Genomic DNA, 18,558 nt, shown 5'->3' with positions numbered 1-18,558 from the left:
ACTTCGGCGACTCCAGATTATCGATTTTTCCGGATTATAGATCATCAGTTTAAATCTCGTAAGATGGCATGCAGAAATTCTAAAATTAAAAATATGAAACCGTAATTTATGAAATAAAGAACAATTATGATCTAAAGGATATCAAAATTTGCAAAAAGAAAAAGCTTAATATTTATTTGTTTACTTTATTAAACATTTCTTTCAATGTAAGTTGTTTAAATTTTGCTTCGTTTCATGTGATAATACTTTCTCTTTAATTCTATTGAACAGACATAATTTCTTGTTTTACAAAGTTCCGCTGTTCAAGTCCTATAATTGCTGTGTCGAGAACACCGACTAATTTGTCAATCGAAATTTTTTCGTTTTCAATAACCTCTGTCACTTTTCTTCGCTATCGGAAGCGAATTATAATGACGAGGAACTTGTTTTAAATCATATCAAAGACGAAGCATATCGAGATGAAATACTACATTTGGTAAGGAATTATAAGCCAAATAAAATAAAAACATCTGCGCTGAAGATAAGGATAGTGCTGACAAATCAACTTCCAATTCATTACGCGCCCGCCGCCGAGCAGCGTGAAATTGATAAACAGATTTCGGATTTCAAAACATACTTTCGCTTTAGATCCTTTACATATTAACAAATATATATCGGAAATTCTATTTGATATAATCGAAAGTTTAAGCTTACTTTTATAAAATTGCTCTTACAGTCTGCAAAAAATAATAAGCCGGATGCAATTCGAAAATTAAGGAACAACGCAATCATCAACATTAACTGAAATAGATAATTAGATAATTTTAGCTTATACATCCATTATACATAAAATGCGCACGCGAAAACGTATTCTGCACTTGCGCACACTCATATGCGCAGTCGTAAAAAGTCTTACGCGCACGCGTTAACGCCTCTGCGCATGTGTCAACGCGGCGCATGCGCAGAAAGTTTTTAGTTTTGATGTCCGGATTATAGATCATTCCGAATTATGGGTGTCCGAATTAACGACTTTTGACTGTACCGAAAATTTGCCAACCTGAAATACACCAATGCCCAAATCTGCATTGCCTCTCAAAATATAAACATTCAGTTGATAGGTTCCAGAAACCGCAACATTGAGTACGAAATATCAAAGAAAAAATACTTACCGAATAATAATGAGTCATAATGGAAATACCAAATTATTGACATCATGATAAAAGTTTTTTCCATTCTAATCTGCATCGAGGTAAGAAAGCAGACAATTCAAGTAACTCTTCTTTCAAGTTCACGATTCACGTTGTTGTATTTTCTAAGTATTGTTATTTCACGAGTTTATTTAGTGTTGCCTTTTTTTAATCTGGATATTTTTTGTGGATAAATTAAGAATATTTTAAATTTCAGCCCTTTTTAATACAATTACAGATAAGAAACACACTCATAATTTTACTGCTTGCAACGTTGAAAAACGTAAACACGTTGCATTGACGGTAATGCAAAAAGTGCAAAAGATGGAGACAGGTGCATTTTATAGCAGAATCGTATGGAATTGCGATACAATTTACGATTGTGTATGATATACGGAAAAATAAGGAAGAGCTGTTGAAATTTTACAGCAACAGTGATTTTAACACCGGAATCTGAAACCGGAAATCTTTGCATGAGGCGAAATCGGCAAACGTCAATGCTGTGTATATATAATACGATGGATAATATAATCAATTTATATATGTAATACAGTCAAAAGTCGTTAATTCGGACACCCATAATTCGGAATGATCTATAATCCGGACATCAAAACTAAAAACTTTCTGCGCATGCGCCGCGTTGACACATGCGCAGAGGCGTTCACGTGTGCGCGTAAGACCTTTTACGACTGCGCATATGAGTATGCGCAAGTGCAGAATACGTTTTCGCGCGTGCATTTTATGTATAATGGACGTATAAGCTAAATAATTATCTATTTCAGTTAATGTTGATGATTGCGTTGTTCCTTAATTTTCGAATTGCATCCGGCTTATTATTTTTTGCAGACTGTAAGAGCAATTTTATAAAAGTAAGCTTAAACTTTCGATTATATCAAATAGAATTTCCGATATATATTTGTTAATATGTAAAGGATCTAAAGCGAAAGTATGTTTTGAAATCCGAAATCTGTTTATCAATTTCACGCTGCTCGGCGGCGGGCGCGTAATGAATTGGAAGTTGATTTGTCAGCACTATCCTTATCTTCAGCGCAGATGTTTTTATTTTATTTGGCTTATAATTCCTTACCAAATGTAGTATTTCATCTCGATATGCTTCGTCTTTGATATGATTTAAAACAAGTTCCTCGTCATTATAATTCGCTTCCGATAGCGAAGAAAAGTGACAGAGGTTATTGAAAACAAAAAAATTTCGATTGACAAATTAGTCGGTATTCTTGACACAGCAATTATAGGAATTGAACGGCGGAACTTTGTAACTGAACAAGAAATTATGTCTGTTTAATAGAATTAAAGAGAAAGTATTATCACATGAAACGAAGCAAAATTTAAACAACTTACATTGAAAGAAATGTTTAATAAAGTAAACAAATAAATATTAAGCTTTTTCTTTTTGCAAATTTTGATACCCTTTAGATCATAATTGTTCTTTATTTCATAAATTTCGGTTTCATATTTTTAATTTTAGAATTTCTGCATGCCATCTTACGAGATTTAAACTGATGATCTATAATCCGGAAAAATCGATAATCCGGAATCGCCGAAGTCCCGACGAGTCCGGATTAACGACTTTTGACTGTAATAATTTAACGCATATAATAAGTTATTGCAATAATGTATATAATAATTTAATTAAATGTATCTAATACGCCTTATTTATTTTGTAATTTTAGTCTGAATATTATGATTTATCTTTTCTGTCCTGAAATCCGCAAAATCCTAAAATCCGCACAACCTCTGGTTCCAAGTCTTGTGGATTTCTGGACTTCTACTGTAATATTATTTTCATTAGTTATTCTATCTTGAGTTTTACTAAAGAAATGCAAAATATTGGCTTGCTTTTTCTCACTTTTTATGCATTTATTATCTATTTTATTTGAATCTGAAAACCGTAAAAAAACTAAAGAAAATTATTAATGAGAAATGTCCATAAAAAATGCATAAATTATGTCCTAATTTTTTTTCGGACCATCAAAAATGTTTCCCGTGGACGACCGATTCTAGAGGGATAGATCCGAGGGCCTCCCACCCCGTCTTTCCCTACCACCAGCCTCTTCAGAGGACTTTTGAGCTCACTATATATTTAAAGTGTCCCCGTGCCACAAAGACACTGTCATTTACAAACATCTAATCCTTTTCCGAGATTTGAACCTGGGCCCTTCAGTACTGCACCGCCCCCCAAAAAGAGAAGTTTTATAAAGTTGCAACAATGCAGACTCTGAATTAATGTATCTAGAAGTAATGAATCATTAGTCTGAAATGAAAACAAAATACAGGCTTCAGAAAAGAAATTTTATAGAGTTCTTATAAAATTAGTTATGTATATAAAATGAGAATATCAAATGTATATGAAATGAGAATATCAAATGTATATGAAATGAAAATATCAAGTATGAACTTAATAGTTTAAATTTTAATGAATAAAATGAACAAACATTAAAGAAAGTCATTGACTGAGTGTGAAGACAGAAAGCTTTCTATTGAATTGAAAAGCTTTTAGTTACTGTCCAAAAAATTTAAGGGTACAAATAGTATCAAAGAAGAGATAGAAGGGATTTTTAAATGTAAGAGTAAACCTTTATGTAAGACTTTTTTTAGTATTTAAATTCTTCTTGATATTGCTGTTTATAAATCTGCTTTTTTGCATAGGTATAATGTGGTCTATAATTTGATTTATTCTTCATAGTTTTCTGGCATTGCATTATTTTTATTTCACACAGTTTTAAACCATATTTTTAAGATTTTAGATCTGTTATTTCATATGAATAAGCTGCATTTAAATTAACAAGGGGAGTGCATGAACTTGGACTTTCTGATTTTGCTTAAATTCTGCATAATTAGAGAGATTTTTAGAAATATTATTTATAGTTTTAGTGCACATTTTTGGGAATGAACCCTAAATTTTAAGTAACATTCATATTTATTTAAATTCCTCTGTTTATTAGAATTATCACTAGTCTGATTGATAATGTAAAGATTTCTACATTATCAACAGTTTTGAAAATGTATCACATCATATAAGAAATTTGCAATGAAAGTCCAGCAATCAGCAATGATGTTTTTATTATCAGTGCTCTTAATTCTCTTAACATTATGATATTTTTTGAGGGGGATGATGTATAAAAATATTTTTCACCATAAATATTATACATAAAATTTCACTAAAAATAATGTTATTTATGTTGTTCTATTTATTTTTTCTCAGATTTATTTTAAAATGATAGATAATATTTATCATAAAAATATACAAAATATAAATATCTTGTATAGTAAACTTGGAATAAATAAATAGTTAATCCCTATTTAAATTCTTTTCATAACATGTTTTTGATAAAATTTCAAGGACAAGCATATATTATTAACATTCATAAAAATCTCTCAAAATATTCATGGAATGTTGGATGGACCCTCATTTCTGTACATTCTGTTTTTGTTTTAGAAGCAATTTAAAAAATTTGTGTACCATTTCTGTCTTCTAAGAATTTTCTCTTAAACAGTTTATTACGTGTATAAGGTAGTGTTTTTCAAATAGACAGGGAGAATATATATCTAGAGAGAAAATAAACATTAAAATTATAAAGTATTTTCTTCCTCCTTTCCACATACCTTTGTGGTGTGACTGGAAAGCAGGTTTGGCTGACAATCAGAAGGTGAAGCATTCAAATCCTAGTTAGAGCATTGCACGTTTTTCACGTCAGGTTTACATCAGTAAACCTGATGACTGTACAAAATACCTATTTTTGTAGTGTACTTACAACTATTTAATGACTTTATTATAAATAAATTGATAAAAATTATTGCTTAGCATGTAAATATTGTCTTTTATGGAAAGCATAATTACCATAGAAAATGATTCTGTTATTTTATACGAATATACAAAATTCATACTAAAGGCAAAATAATAGTCAGAGATGCATTATATTTTTGGCAGAATTTCTGTATATTATTATCTCTCTTTTTTGAGGGAGAGGAGAATCAATTTGTGTCTTTGTCAGGATGAAATTATTATAATCCAGAATGTTTTATGTAAAAAAAATTAATACTCTTGTATGATTCCTTTAGTCAACATATTCATGTAAAAAAAAGGATGTAAATAACAGTATTATATTTTCTTCATTTCTGTATTGTTTGTAGCTCAAACTTAATTTCATATTTAATTTTTTATTATTAAATTTCTTCCTTAGAGCAAATGTTAATGCCTTATCTTCCCTCTGTGACTTATTGGCTATTCGAAGAGCTAGTAAAGAGGTGATGATTGATAAAATCATAAGTTTTCTTCTTCATCCAACACAAAAAAGTGTAGATGAATTTCTAAAAGGTATTATGAGTAATATATAACTTATTAGATTTGTGTTTGCTTTTAAGTATGTTTATAGTTGTTTCTTGATTTAGGTGTGGTGTATGATCAACAATCAAAAAGCATTCTGAGTAAAGCTGTTTTCTCTCCTTTTGAACGATCCATTCAGGTTTGAAGAATTTGTGTTTGATCATTTTAACCCTTTGACGGTTATGGAAATGAGCAGTTTCCGTTTACTTAATTCGCGCAGCATTAGGAGTAAACAGTAGTCGAAAGTGGCAGCTGTTTTCCCCCGCCGTTCTTCCAAAAATGTCACCTTTCTCTGGCGATGCCGTAGCCAACTCGCCTCGCGCGTTTTAAAAATTTCTTAAAGTATTTGTAGTACATAAATAACAGTTTTTGCGTACTTTAAAATAATTATTAAACAGTAAATTATAAATGATTATAACTAATTATATAAATAATAATAGTTAATTATAAATATAAGACAAATATTAAATTGAAAGAACTAAATAAATACAGCTAATGTAAAACTTTATGAAGCACAGTATAAATACAGTAATTACCTAAAAATCTTTTTGTGTGTGATATACTTTAAAACATGGAATTGCACATAATGGGGCATTACAGTCTTTGCAATACGTACGTGTTTCACGGTGAATTCTTTTTCCATTAGCATCATTTTTGCTGCAACATACCACACATCGTCTAGTAGGTTCTTTCTAATAGAGAATTTCAGAAATATTTGTCATGCAAGCTTTCATGCCTACATCACCAGTAAAACTAAATCGGCTAGGAGCGTGAGAACTTGAATCAATTATACACCACTGTCGAACACTCGAAAAATCTTCCTCCTCGCTTGAATCGTCTTCTGAGCTTGAAATACTGTGAACAAAGTCTTCATCAGATTCAAAACTTGATAAGCTTTCTGTATCACAATCGTAATCATCATCATACCTATCTAACTTTTGCTTTTGAGCCATTTTACTGTACAAACACCCTAAAAACCACGCCAAAATATGCATAAAAGGAACAAGGTCAAAAAAAAAAAAAAATCCACCTTCATTATGCAAAGAAATTCATGGAACTCGTACTGCCATCTGTAGACAGTAAAACTGACTAAATTTCGTGAGTAGCATTCGTTTGAAACACGATCAGTGCAGAATAATAATGGCGAACGAAGTCAGCTCGTCAGCGCGCATTGGGGAAAAATTTCACTACGCAAGTAGTGCTCGTTACTAACCATTTCGGTCAAAATCTTGCTTCCGAGCGGAACTCATTTGCTCGCATTATGAAGCACGATTCGATTGCGAGCTGAACTCATTCATAACCATCAAAGGGTTAATATTATTTTATCTTTTTCTCTTGACAATATTTTTGTTTAACCGTGTGAATTTTTTTATTGAAGTTGGCTTGATAATTTTAGGAATTATTTATTATAAGTTCTTTTACAGTAATGCAGAAATTTTGATTTTCTATGCAAAATTGCAAATAAAAAATGCTATACATTTATTTGCAGCAGCAAGACCCTTTGTGTCAATTTCTTATGCATTCACAAGATCAGGTAATTCATTTTTATTCTTTATAAACTGTATGGGGACTATAAGAATTTCGTATTTATTAAGATCTTGTATTTGTGAAAATATCTTTTTAGTTACTAAGAAAAATTCAATCTATCAAATAAATAAATAAAGTAAATGTACTCATATAGTATATTTTTAAAAAGAAATACTAGTTAATTGAAGAAAAAAGTTCTTCCATATAATTTTTATTGAAAGTGAAGTTAACACTTATGACTGTAGCATTGTGTTAGTACCTGAAACATTGTACTAACACAATGGTACAGGTAATAACCATTAACTTTAAACTTTTGAAGTTGATTAAAAGTTTAAAGTATTTCTATATTTTAAATTGGTGAATTCTTATTTATTAGTAAAAATTTGAATACTGTATATATGGACAACATTATAATTTACTTGTACACGACAATGTACAGCGCGCGCAAAAAAAAGGGGCAGTTCTATACTTCCCGTTCTATTGGGCTGATTAACAAAATTCAAGTTGCGTTTTTCATGTCTCGAAAGTGCGACTTAGGATATATATTAGATTTATATATAACATTATTCTAACATAGGTATTTTGACACAAAATCGGACTTTTTCTAAAATAACATACCAATTTTTTTTCCATATTTCGATTCTACGACTTAAATTATGCCAGACTGCCAAGTTTTATAAAAATCGTACAAATAGTTTTTAAAAAATTAGCTCTCAAATATTTTGCTCCTCAATGTTAATTGAATTTGGCATATATTTATTAATATCTCCTTTTTATTAAACTTTTTTGATTTTTCCTTTCACATTTCTTAATTTAGGTTCATTCAAAATAAAATTCATCCATTTTTTGTGTTTTATTTTTAAAATTTCTATTTTTAAATAATTTTTATAAATTTTTTGAAAACATTTTTGAATTATAACCTATAAAATTTTTACCATCATCTTAAAGTAGGTGTAATTCTAAGCATACCTGCAAATAGAGTTTTTTATTCAAAATTTTCTAAGATATACACGAATTTATATATTTTTGCGTTTTGAAATTTGGCATCTTTTTTTTTTTGAGCGATAATAACGCCAAATGTGGTTTATGGATTTTTGTTACAGTGAATTGCCATAGCTATTTTTAACCTTAAATTTCAAATAAATTTTTACGGAGAATTAATATGAATTTCCCCCCTCGATACCTAATAAATATTTATTAATACAGTACAAAATCCGTAATCCTGACTCGTCGGGACTTCGGCGATTCCAGATTAGGGGTTTTTCCGGATTATAGATCATCAATTTAAATCTGGTAAGATGGCTTGCAGAAATTATACAATTAAAAGTATGAAACTGTAATTTATGAAATAAAGAGCAATTATGATCTAAAGGGTATCAAAATTTACAAAAAAAAAAAAAAAAAAAAGGCTTAATATTTATTTGTTTACTTTATTAAACATTCATCATGATTGTCACTTTTAGCATAACGAATCCTTTTTCTGTTAGTCATTGCAAGTGCGGTGTCAGAATCCACAAAATATTCAAAAAGTTCCTTTTTCTTTTTGCTTATGTCATATACAGTTGACTTTCCAATGTCATACTCCTCGCATAATTTTGAGATGGATATGCCTTTATCCATTTTTTGCAGCAATTCCACTTTTTGTTTGATGGACATCGAAAACGTTTTTCGCTTTGTAGATCCTTTGGCAGCTCCATAGTTTGAAATTCTTTTTGGCATAATTGAAAGTTCAATCTTACTTTTTATAAAATTGCTCTAACAGTCAGTAAAAAGGAATAAGGCCAAATGCAATTAGAAGATTGAGGAACAGTGCAATCTGCAACATTAACTGAAATGCCTTAAGTAATTTTAGCCTAGCTTATACCGTTCGTTATACATTAAACGCGTATGCGTAAACGCATTATACATTTATGCATGCGCATAAAGTTTGTAGCTGTGAGGTCCGGATTATAAATCATTCCAGATTATTGATGTCCAGATTAGAGACTATGTACTGTACTATATGAAAAGCTATTTTTTTAAAATTATACATGATATTATTCAAATTTTGGTGCTTACGTATTATCGCAACCAGGTCAAAATTCGCATAAATTGTGAAATTTGGCAACCCTACTTACGGCAACCCTACGTGTTTAGTTTTGTAAAAAGAGCATGTGGAGATTCACAAAAGTTTCCTGCATTTTCGTGCAAATTTTTGTAATTTATGAGAAAATAGCAGTGTACATGGATAAAGTGAAGAGTGTGCGCAATGCCATTTTTGTGCAATTCTGGGATTTTTTTAAAGTAAAAATAAGTCGACGTGTACATGGTTATAGCGAATACAGTTTTTAATCAGTGCTAAAAGCAATAGCCAAAAGATTTCCGCCGAAAAAATAATTCTGCAACTTATTCAAATTCGAAACCGGAAGGGTTTAATTGCTATTTTATATTTTAAAAGAAAATAATATAAAAAACTGTATTAAAAATTATCTGTAATTAATAAATGTACATTTTCTTTCTATTCATACTTTTTTACTCAAACTTACAAATAGCGTCAAAACTTACGAATAACGTCAACCTGGTTGCGATAATACGTAAGTAGTAAGATAATACGTAAGTTTTTTTTAAGTTTCTTTCTTTCTTCCTTTTTTTTTAAAAAAAAATATTTGTAACAGTAAATTTTTACCTTCTCCATGTTATCGTTTGCTACTTTACTTTGATTGCATTTAAATTGAATTGTCTAAAACTGAGAAAGTTCATTTGACATTTATTTTCACAATGTTTTTAAGCAAACAGGAAGTTGACAGTTTGGGTCATGTCCCAGCTTTAAAAATTATATATACAAGCATAAATTTTTACATTAATCCTCTTCAAAAGCATGTTTTTAAGTAGCTAATTTTCTCTCATGTTTTAGATTGTATAAAAAACATGATCTTTAGTATGATTTAGATTGTTTGTACCCAATATAATAATCGGATCACTCAGTGCTACAGAATAAACACTGCTGGACTGTTTTATTTCCTTGTCATTTTGCAAAAAATCTTTTAATTAAAATATTTATCCTTTGGATTTTGCTTTAAACTTTATTTATAGTTAAAATGCCTAGAAAATGAAAAGCAGTCTTCAACTGAAACGCAGTTGATGTAATTGATATTTTAAAAACTTTGACAAGAATGCAAAATTTATGGAAGTGTAACAATAAAAAAATCTTAATTTTCTTGTTTCAGCACTGGAAACAAATGTAGAAGTAAAGAAGGAAATTAGGGGGGAAAAAGCAAAAATTTAAAGGAAGTTGGGTGTTCAACGAGAAAACACTTGGACGTACACACCAGCAAATAGCAGCAATTGAGTTAGTACTAATGGAAAGACAAAAACCATATCATTGCAGATTAAATTGAAGAGCGACTGGTTTTGAACTATATGGTTGTATAAATTTAAATTATGTCATAGAACATCATATTGTCTCATAAACGGAATATCCCACGATTTCTCAGTCAAATTATTTGAAGATTCAGGAATTTATCCAGTGATACTATAAGGTATTACTCTCGCCTTCTTAACGTGTCATGGTGTAGTGGTCTGCACGGTCGGTGCGTATTTGAGAGGTCGGTGGTTCGATTCCCGGTGAGGGCATTGTTCATTTTTCAAGTCTCCTGCTTCCAAAAAATCTTAATGGCTCTAAAACATATAATCATCTAAAGATGTTTTCTTTCTTGATGAAACCAGTCTTTTCTTTCATCTCATGCCTCCAAAATGCTTAGCCACTAAAGACTAATAAAGGCTCTGACCAAATACTGATGAAATGGATTGAATTTGATTATTAAATTGTGGCAAATAGGGCTATCTGCCTAAAAGGAGGGATGCCTTTAATCTAAATGGAGAACTTTCTATGGGAAACCAGCTGGCATACACGTTACAATGAGAAAAACCACAAAAACACCCATGCAACCAGCCCATGCGCAGGGATTCGAACCCCGGAGTGAACTACCAGTTTTCAGCAACTTTACCACTTCACCATGAATCGCGGGCCTTTATGAAATGAAAGGCGATAGCTTTATTTAAAATGAATGTCAGAAATACCAAGATGTTTAAAAAAGTTGGATGCTTTTTAATATACTTGCAGAATGTCTGAAGAAAATGAGCAAGCCATTAAGAAGAAAAAAATAAATTTTTGCATAAAATTTAGTAATTTTTTTTAATTTAAAACTTTTTAATCTTATGATATTTGATTCTTGCTATTTCAAAAATAAAATATTTAACTAAAATATGAATAACATTTGATGAAACTAAATGTAGAGTGATAAAATTGTGAAAAGCAATGAGCACAATGTGAAAAGCTCTATAAGGTATTTTTCCCGCCTTCATAGCCACCCTTCAGTGTGTAGAGGTCAGCACACTCAACGTGTAATTGAGAGGTCCGAGGTTCGATTCTCGGCAAAGGCGTTGCTAATTTTTCATCTCCTCTACTTCCAAAAAATACCTAATGTCTCTACAGCTGTTTAAAGCAATATACGTAAGTCATCCTAAGTTGAAATGTCGGTTATACATCTTTCTCATTTATAAGTCTTTTCTGAACGGAACATTGAAAGGCGTGTTATTTGTGCTTTACTGTATTTTCTCTTTTAATATATTGATTTTTCAGATGCATCGTAGTCTGGGACACAAAAAGTATTCTTCCGAAAGAAACGCAATTCAAATAAATAAAGTGAAATACTGGAAAATTTATATTAATAAATATATTTAAAATGCTCAGTTCGAATGAATAAATAGAAAATTTTAAAACAATTATCTGAAGAGACAATGCTACACAAACAATTAAAATAAAAGTCTAAAAATTTAAAAATTACCCAAAATAATAACTATGACCAAAAAATATAAAGAAAACTGTTTGAAAAAAAATAAACCATGCACCTTTTATTTAAACTGCGCAGTTCGAATGGGTAAAGAGAAATTTTTAAAACAGTTTTCGAAAGAAATCATGCAACTTAAACAATTAAAATGAAATTCAAAAAAGAAAAAATTACTTAAAGTAATAAAAATTATAATTAAAAATATAATATAAAGAACATTATTTGAAAAAAAGGAATGATTGTAGCTTTTTTTCCTCTCACGGGAAAGGAAAATAAGTTGCCATATATTAAGAAATTCACTAAGTGAATTATTCTTGGCGAAAACTGGAAAAAAGTGCCAACTTAAATTTGTGAATTTCTCCATAAATTTTGCACCCAATTTTACAAAATTTCATATTTGGGCATAATTTGAGTCACAGAATCACAATATGGAAAAAAATTGGTATGTTATTTCAGAAAAAGTCCAATTTTGTGTCAAAATAACTATGTTAGAATAGAGCTATAAATAAATCTAATATGTATCCTAAATCGCGCTTTCGAGACATGAAGAACAACACAATTTGAATTTTGTCAATCGGCCCAGTAGAACGGGAGACATAGAACTGTCTCCCTCCCCCCTTTTTTTTAATTATGTGTGCACTGTACAATGATAGCAATACAATAGCAATGACAAGCTGATAGATATAAAAATGGTTAAAAATTTTGGCACTTTCTGGTTATCCACGTACCTAATTGCAACATTCAGTAGAACTGGCGTATTTTGGCATGTTTTCAAGTGTACATGCAACAACAATCTTTTCAAGTGTACGAGTGAGTGTTTCTTTCCGGTTTTGCAGAGTCTTGAATATGCATTGATTTTTGTAAATGTGTAGATAATCTGAAAGCAGCCGGATTTTACTTATGCTTAAACATACTGTGTTTATTTATTTATTTAAACGCAATATAAGCAACTTGCTAATTTAGTATTTGCTGGGAAATAATGTGTAAACTTATTAGTCTCATCATGGAACTCATCTTGCAGTGCATGGAATGCATTACAGGAGATGACTCATTATCACTTTTTGTAAGGAAGGGGAAGCTATACATAAGAGCTAAATCTACAGTTTTGATATTGTCTTATTAGCTATTTATATCAATAGTTATATCACCCAGGATAGTTACAAATGTAAAACTATGCAGAGAATAAGCTAATTCATATCAATATATTATTAGTTGGATACTACCTACATATTTGCTGAAATTATGTTTACATATGTTTGTTTATATGTGTAGTTCAACTAGGTATAGTTAGTTGTTCAGTTTATGTTATTTAGCATATAGGCTTTTTTTTTCATAGAATTGATATTATATTTGATAGTTTAGAATTTTTATTTGCTGTGTCCTGATATATTTTTTCAAATTAAAATATAAATTATGTGAAATTTTTTCCCCCCGAAAAGGAATAAAACTGCACATATAGGATAAAATATTGTTTTATAAATATGTATTTATTGTGTATTTTAGGTTAAATGATGTTAATGTATATTTATTGTATGTTATAGGACAACTTGAAAGACCCACAACATATTTCACAGGATGAAGAAATAGAGTCGTATGATTTTGGTGTGTACATCTAATATAAATCTGACTGTAGTGTGTAAATGTATGGCTGTTTCAAATGGTCAGACACTTACAATTTAATGTATTTATTGATATGCGGTGGTCATTTAGCTGTCTTATCATTCTGAGCCAAATCACACCAGATGAGAGGGATTTTATATTTATAAGAATAAAAAGTTTCATCCCAATTTTGATGGAGAACATTCCAAGGAAAGTATCCAAGACTCTTCCACCCTTTTCCTCTACCATTAAGCCTCTCAAAAGGACTTCCATCTCAACAGTATTTTAAGTGCTTCCATGCTGCTTAGATGCTATATACATACAAACTTTCAAGTCTTTAGGAGTCGAATCCAGGTCCAGTGATACAATAGCCAGTAGCACTAACAACTGTATCGATCAAAGCAGCATGTGTAAATTTAATTTAAATGATATTTTGGTGTATATATAAATATTATATTTAGAATTTTTAATCGAGGAATAAATAATATTATTCCTCATTTTGGAGGGGTAGATTTTAAATAGTATATTGTTATTATATGTGCTTTAACTAGTAGTATTTTGATGGACTTCATACAAAAACTTTAATGCTTATCTTCCACGATATCATAGTGGGTGCTTACAGTACAAAAATACTGTATCATTACTATAGGAGAAACATCAATAATACTCAACTATTTATTTACATGAATTAAAAGTGATAAGAAAAGGAAAAAGAATGTTATATCACGCATCATCATTCACTTCTTAGTCTTTGCGCTCATCCACCTGGTGCTTTTCCATTATATAACTTGGTTATAGTCACAGTTTCATGGCCGTTTCCCATATAATTTGGCTGTCCTACATCGTCATTTGCCCTCAGATGATAATAGCAACATATAAAGCACAGTGAAATTTAACATACAAAATACACTAAAATTAAAAATACTAATATTTTTAAACAATGAATGAAAATACTAAATTAATACAAGTAATTGAAAATAGAATGGAATTAGGATCTTGCAATAGTAGCACTTGGAAGAATTATTTAAAAAAAAAAAAAAAAATAGTAGTCGTTGTTAAAGAAAAGATTGATAAGGTTAATCTAAAGGTGTTGATCGGTTTATATTAGAAATTGCCTACAAAATACTAAGTTCACACAATATGTTCTGATGAACTGGTCCAAGGTTTCATCAGTTCAGCACTTCTGCTTGATTTCATTGGTCCATCGAAGAAACCATGTGTCAACATCATAAGTGTCATTTGGCTTGATTTTTCACAATCTTGTACAGTCCAAAAAACTTGGATTTAAGACCAGGTTCATATTATGTATGCTTGACTGCCACTATATTGTGAAGCTGGAACTAATCTGATGGTTTACGTTATTGATTGTAGATTTTATGATTTTCAACCTGCATTTTCATAATCTGTTGTTTAGCTTCCTGTCAAAGATCATCATGAGCACTAACAAAATCTAACTGGATCTGTGCATTTAACAGATCTGTAATTTCGTCATGATTAGCAGATTTCATTTTAGTTCCAAACATGTGTTTGAATGGAGTTGATATTAATACTCCATTGGTACGTTGAATTTCACCAACATGTGTATACCATTTGTTGGATGCTGAATTGATAATTTGGAAAGAACAGAAATTATGACAGAATTCAAGCTTTCAGTTTATCCATTGGCACCAAGCAGTAAGTTATGCTATATTTATACCTCTGTTTATAATAGAGGCTTAACTATAGCGCAGTTAGTTTCACACATTGCCAAATAATTAATGCTTTCTGTAGCAGCAATTATGTGTATGAATGATGAATTAGGTTTTGTGAAATTGTTCAAGTAACAAGTGTAGATGTGCTGCATGCAATGTTTATTAACTTCATGAAGTTATGCTTCACCATGTTTGTGCAGAAAAAAAATTAATATGTTTTCTGTCTTTTAATACATGTTTAGCTGATACATTTTCTTGTTACTTAACTGTCAGATTACTTGTTTGTTGGTTTTCATAAATGAATCAATTATTATTTTGCGAGGTTTATCACTCTAGATTTCTGCAATATATTTTGAATACAGTCAAAAGTCATTAATCCAGACTCGTCGGGACTTCAGCGATTCCTGATTATCGATTTTTCTGGATTTTAGATCATCAGTTTAAATCTGGTAAGATGGCATACAGAAATTATAAAATTAAAAATATGAAACCGTAATTTATGAAATAAAGAACAATTATGATCTAAAGAGTATCAAAATTTACAAAAAAAAAAAAAAAAAAAAAAAAAAAAAAAAAAAAGAAGCTCAATATTTATTTGTTTACTTTATTAAACATTTCTTTCAATGTAAGTTGTTTAAGTTGCTTCGTTTTTTATGTGATAATACATTCTCTTTAATTCTATAAACAGACATAATTTCTTTTTCAGTTCCGCTGTTCGAGTCCTATAATTGCTGTGTCGAGAATACCGACTAATTTGTCAATCGAAATTTTTTCGTTTTCAATAACCTCTGCCGCTTTCTTCGCTATCGGAAGCGAATTATAATGACGAGGAATTTGATTTAAATCATATCAAAGATTGAGTACATCAAGATGAAATACTACATTTAGTAAGGAATTATAAGCCAAATAAAATAAAAACATCTGCCCTGCAGGTAAGGATAGTGCTGACAGATCAACTTCCAATTCATTGCAGCTGTGGCGTTAATGATAAACGAAGTTTAGATAAACAAACGTTAAAGTTTAGATAAACAAAGGATATGCCTTTATCCATTTTTTGCAACAATTCCTTTTTTTGTTTAATGCACTTGACGACTTGTTTAATGCTTTTGACGAATACAAGAATGCTTTGGCTTTTGCAAGGGAATTCATTCATTTTACTCCATGTTCTGCATCAATTTTCAAATTAAATTCTTTTCCTTTAAAAGTGAATTCGCTGTTTGAAGAGAAACAGAATCAGCCTCTGCGTAATGCATAAAACTCTCCTTTCTGCTGATCATGTTAAATGTTCCCCAAAAGTGACTCAGTAGCGTTTTGGACATAAAATCCATTTTACACATTTTGGACGAGTGTGCATTAATGTAGAGTATAATGCCGGGGTATTACTATGCTTTAATATCTTGATTTATATCTTTTTATTTATAAATTTTGTTTAAACCTCTTAGAGATGAAAAAGATACTTTCGCTTTGTAGATCCTTTACATATTAGTAAATATATATCAGAAATTCTATTTGACATAATCGAAAGATCAAGCTTACTTGCTTATAAAATTTACTTATAAAATTGCTCTAACAGTGTGCAAAAAACAATAAGCCGAATCCAATTCAAAGATTAAGGAACAATGCAATCTGCAACATTAACTGAATTAGATAATTTTAGCTTAGCTTATACCGTTCGTTATACATTAAACGCGCATTCGTAAACGTATTTTGCGAACACACATAATCGCAGCCGTAAAGGTCTTACGCGCATGCGTCAAAGAGACGCATGCGCAGAAAGTTTGTAGCTTTGAGGTCCGTATTATAGATCATTTCGGATTATGGGTGTCCGAATTAATGACTTTTGACTGTATTACATCTTCAAAAGTAAAAGTTTTGCATGCTGTCCAAAAATTTTTTAATTTTTTGTCCTCTAATTTTTTAAATCAGTGAAGTAATTGGAAATAGTAATAAATAATGTTTATCTTTCTCTGTGCTAGAAGGCAGCTTTAATTTTTTAGCTAATTTACATTTCGGCAAATATATAATTTTAAAATGTAAATTTTCATATTTTACCTTATGTAACTTTTTAAATCTCCTCCCTTGGAAATTAATATTTTTAGACTTAATTTTTGACACTTTGTACCTTTATTTTCTATAGATATTTTAGCTGTTTTAAAAGTAAATGTTATAAATAATATAAAAAATGGAATATTTTTACTGTATCTAAAAAATAATTTTAAGTTTTCTAAACCATTATTTTCATTTTTTCTAGGTGCAGATTTCAGTAATGCACCCTGGAAAAAGCCTGCTTACTTTACTGAAGGCAATGGTGTTAAATTAAAATATATAAGAGCAAGTAATGATATTAAACACGATTAAATTTTGGGTTTTCCAAACGTTACTGCTTATATTTGTATTTTGTTCATCTCTCCTAACTGATTATATATTATTTATTCCTGTTTAGTTGCCTCAAATATCCAAGCAGCATCTGACACTTTTATTGAACTGTTGTATCGTCTGTTATATCTTGATGTTGATGAGGTAAATCATGTAATTTTTTTTTTTTTTTTTGTTCAAATGTATATTTCTTTTTAAGTGTAAACAAATGCAACTAGATTACATAAGCTGCAAAATTTGTGCTTTTGTAATGTAATTAATTGTTTATACTTTCGACTATTAAGATAATTTTTTTTTATTAAATTTGTAGAGTAAATAAGAATTTTTTTAAAAAAAATCTAACATTATTTTGTAACACCTTTTGTGGTTTTCACTGAACTGCAAAATTACAATAACTAGCTTACAATTAGAAATTTTTGATAGAAGTATAATATTTATTTCTAATAATTCTGTTTTATGTCTTGTAGAAACATAACATGCGTCAAAGCATTCTGGAATTTAGTGGTCTAAAGTGTGAGGTTGGAACTAGTAATTACATCTACAGAATGAGAATTTTGTCTGTGTAAGACCTTCAAAACTTCATTTTGATTTCTTTTTGTATATTTTTGTTGATACATATCATAATATCCTGCTGTTACTTCGTAATTTATTCCTATACAGGCAATGTAATGGAAAAGTAATTTTTCATTGATGCCATAGTAAAATGGAGAATGTTAAAATGGAAATTTTTATCAAAAATATGACCCTTATATTCATTTATACTGAGTGAGAATTCTGAAATGAATGGAATTAAAATTTATTAATTACTATTTATGATGCAAAGATTATTACTATTAAAATATAATTGAATCATAATTCTAAAACAAATGTAAAGTCAGACTTAAATGCTTATAAAAAGGACATCTCATTGAAATGAAAGGATTATCCAAACTTGAAAGATGTCCCATTCTCAAGACTGGATGTGGTAGAAGTCTTCACAACTAGCGAGAACATTTTTCAGTACTTTTCTGGTTGTTATCTCTGGT

General features: G+C 30.0%; 1 protein-coding gene across 2 annotated transcripts in view; it reads left to right on the top strand.

Moving 5' to 3' along the window:
- Positions 1-18,558, top strand: part of LOC118180328 (uncharacterized) — a 178,520-nt gene that overhangs the window by 47,721 nt on the left and 112,241 nt on the right. Inside the window, exons 6-12 of one of the 2 annotated variants that reach the window (XM_085823037.1) lie at positions 5,369-5,502; positions 5,577-5,650; positions 7,004-7,045; positions 13,409-13,469; positions 17,409-17,492; positions 17,601-17,677; positions 18,001-18,095. In XM_085823037.1, coding sequence (XP_085679163.1) covers positions 5,369-5,502; positions 5,577-5,650; positions 7,004-7,045; positions 13,409-13,469; positions 17,409-17,492; positions 17,601-17,677; positions 18,001-18,095 — 567 coding nt within the window. Of the gene's footprint in view, positions 1-5,368; positions 5,503-5,576; positions 5,651-7,000; positions 7,046-13,408; positions 13,470-17,408; positions 17,493-17,600; positions 17,678-18,000; positions 18,096-18,558 lie in introns of both variants that reach the window. The other variant, XM_085823033.1, reaches the window with a different exon arrangement.

This window comes from Stegodyphus dumicola, chromosome 1 (assembly GCF_044657685.1).
Source record: "Stegodyphus dumicola isolate Sdum_Otavi_A_Nest chromosome 1, ASM4465768v1".
NCBI lineage: Eukaryota > Metazoa > Arthropoda > Arachnida > Araneae > Eresidae > Stegodyphus > Stegodyphus dumicola.
Note: the sequence above shows the minus strand (reverse complement) of the source record. Positions and strands in the feature narration are given on the sequence as shown.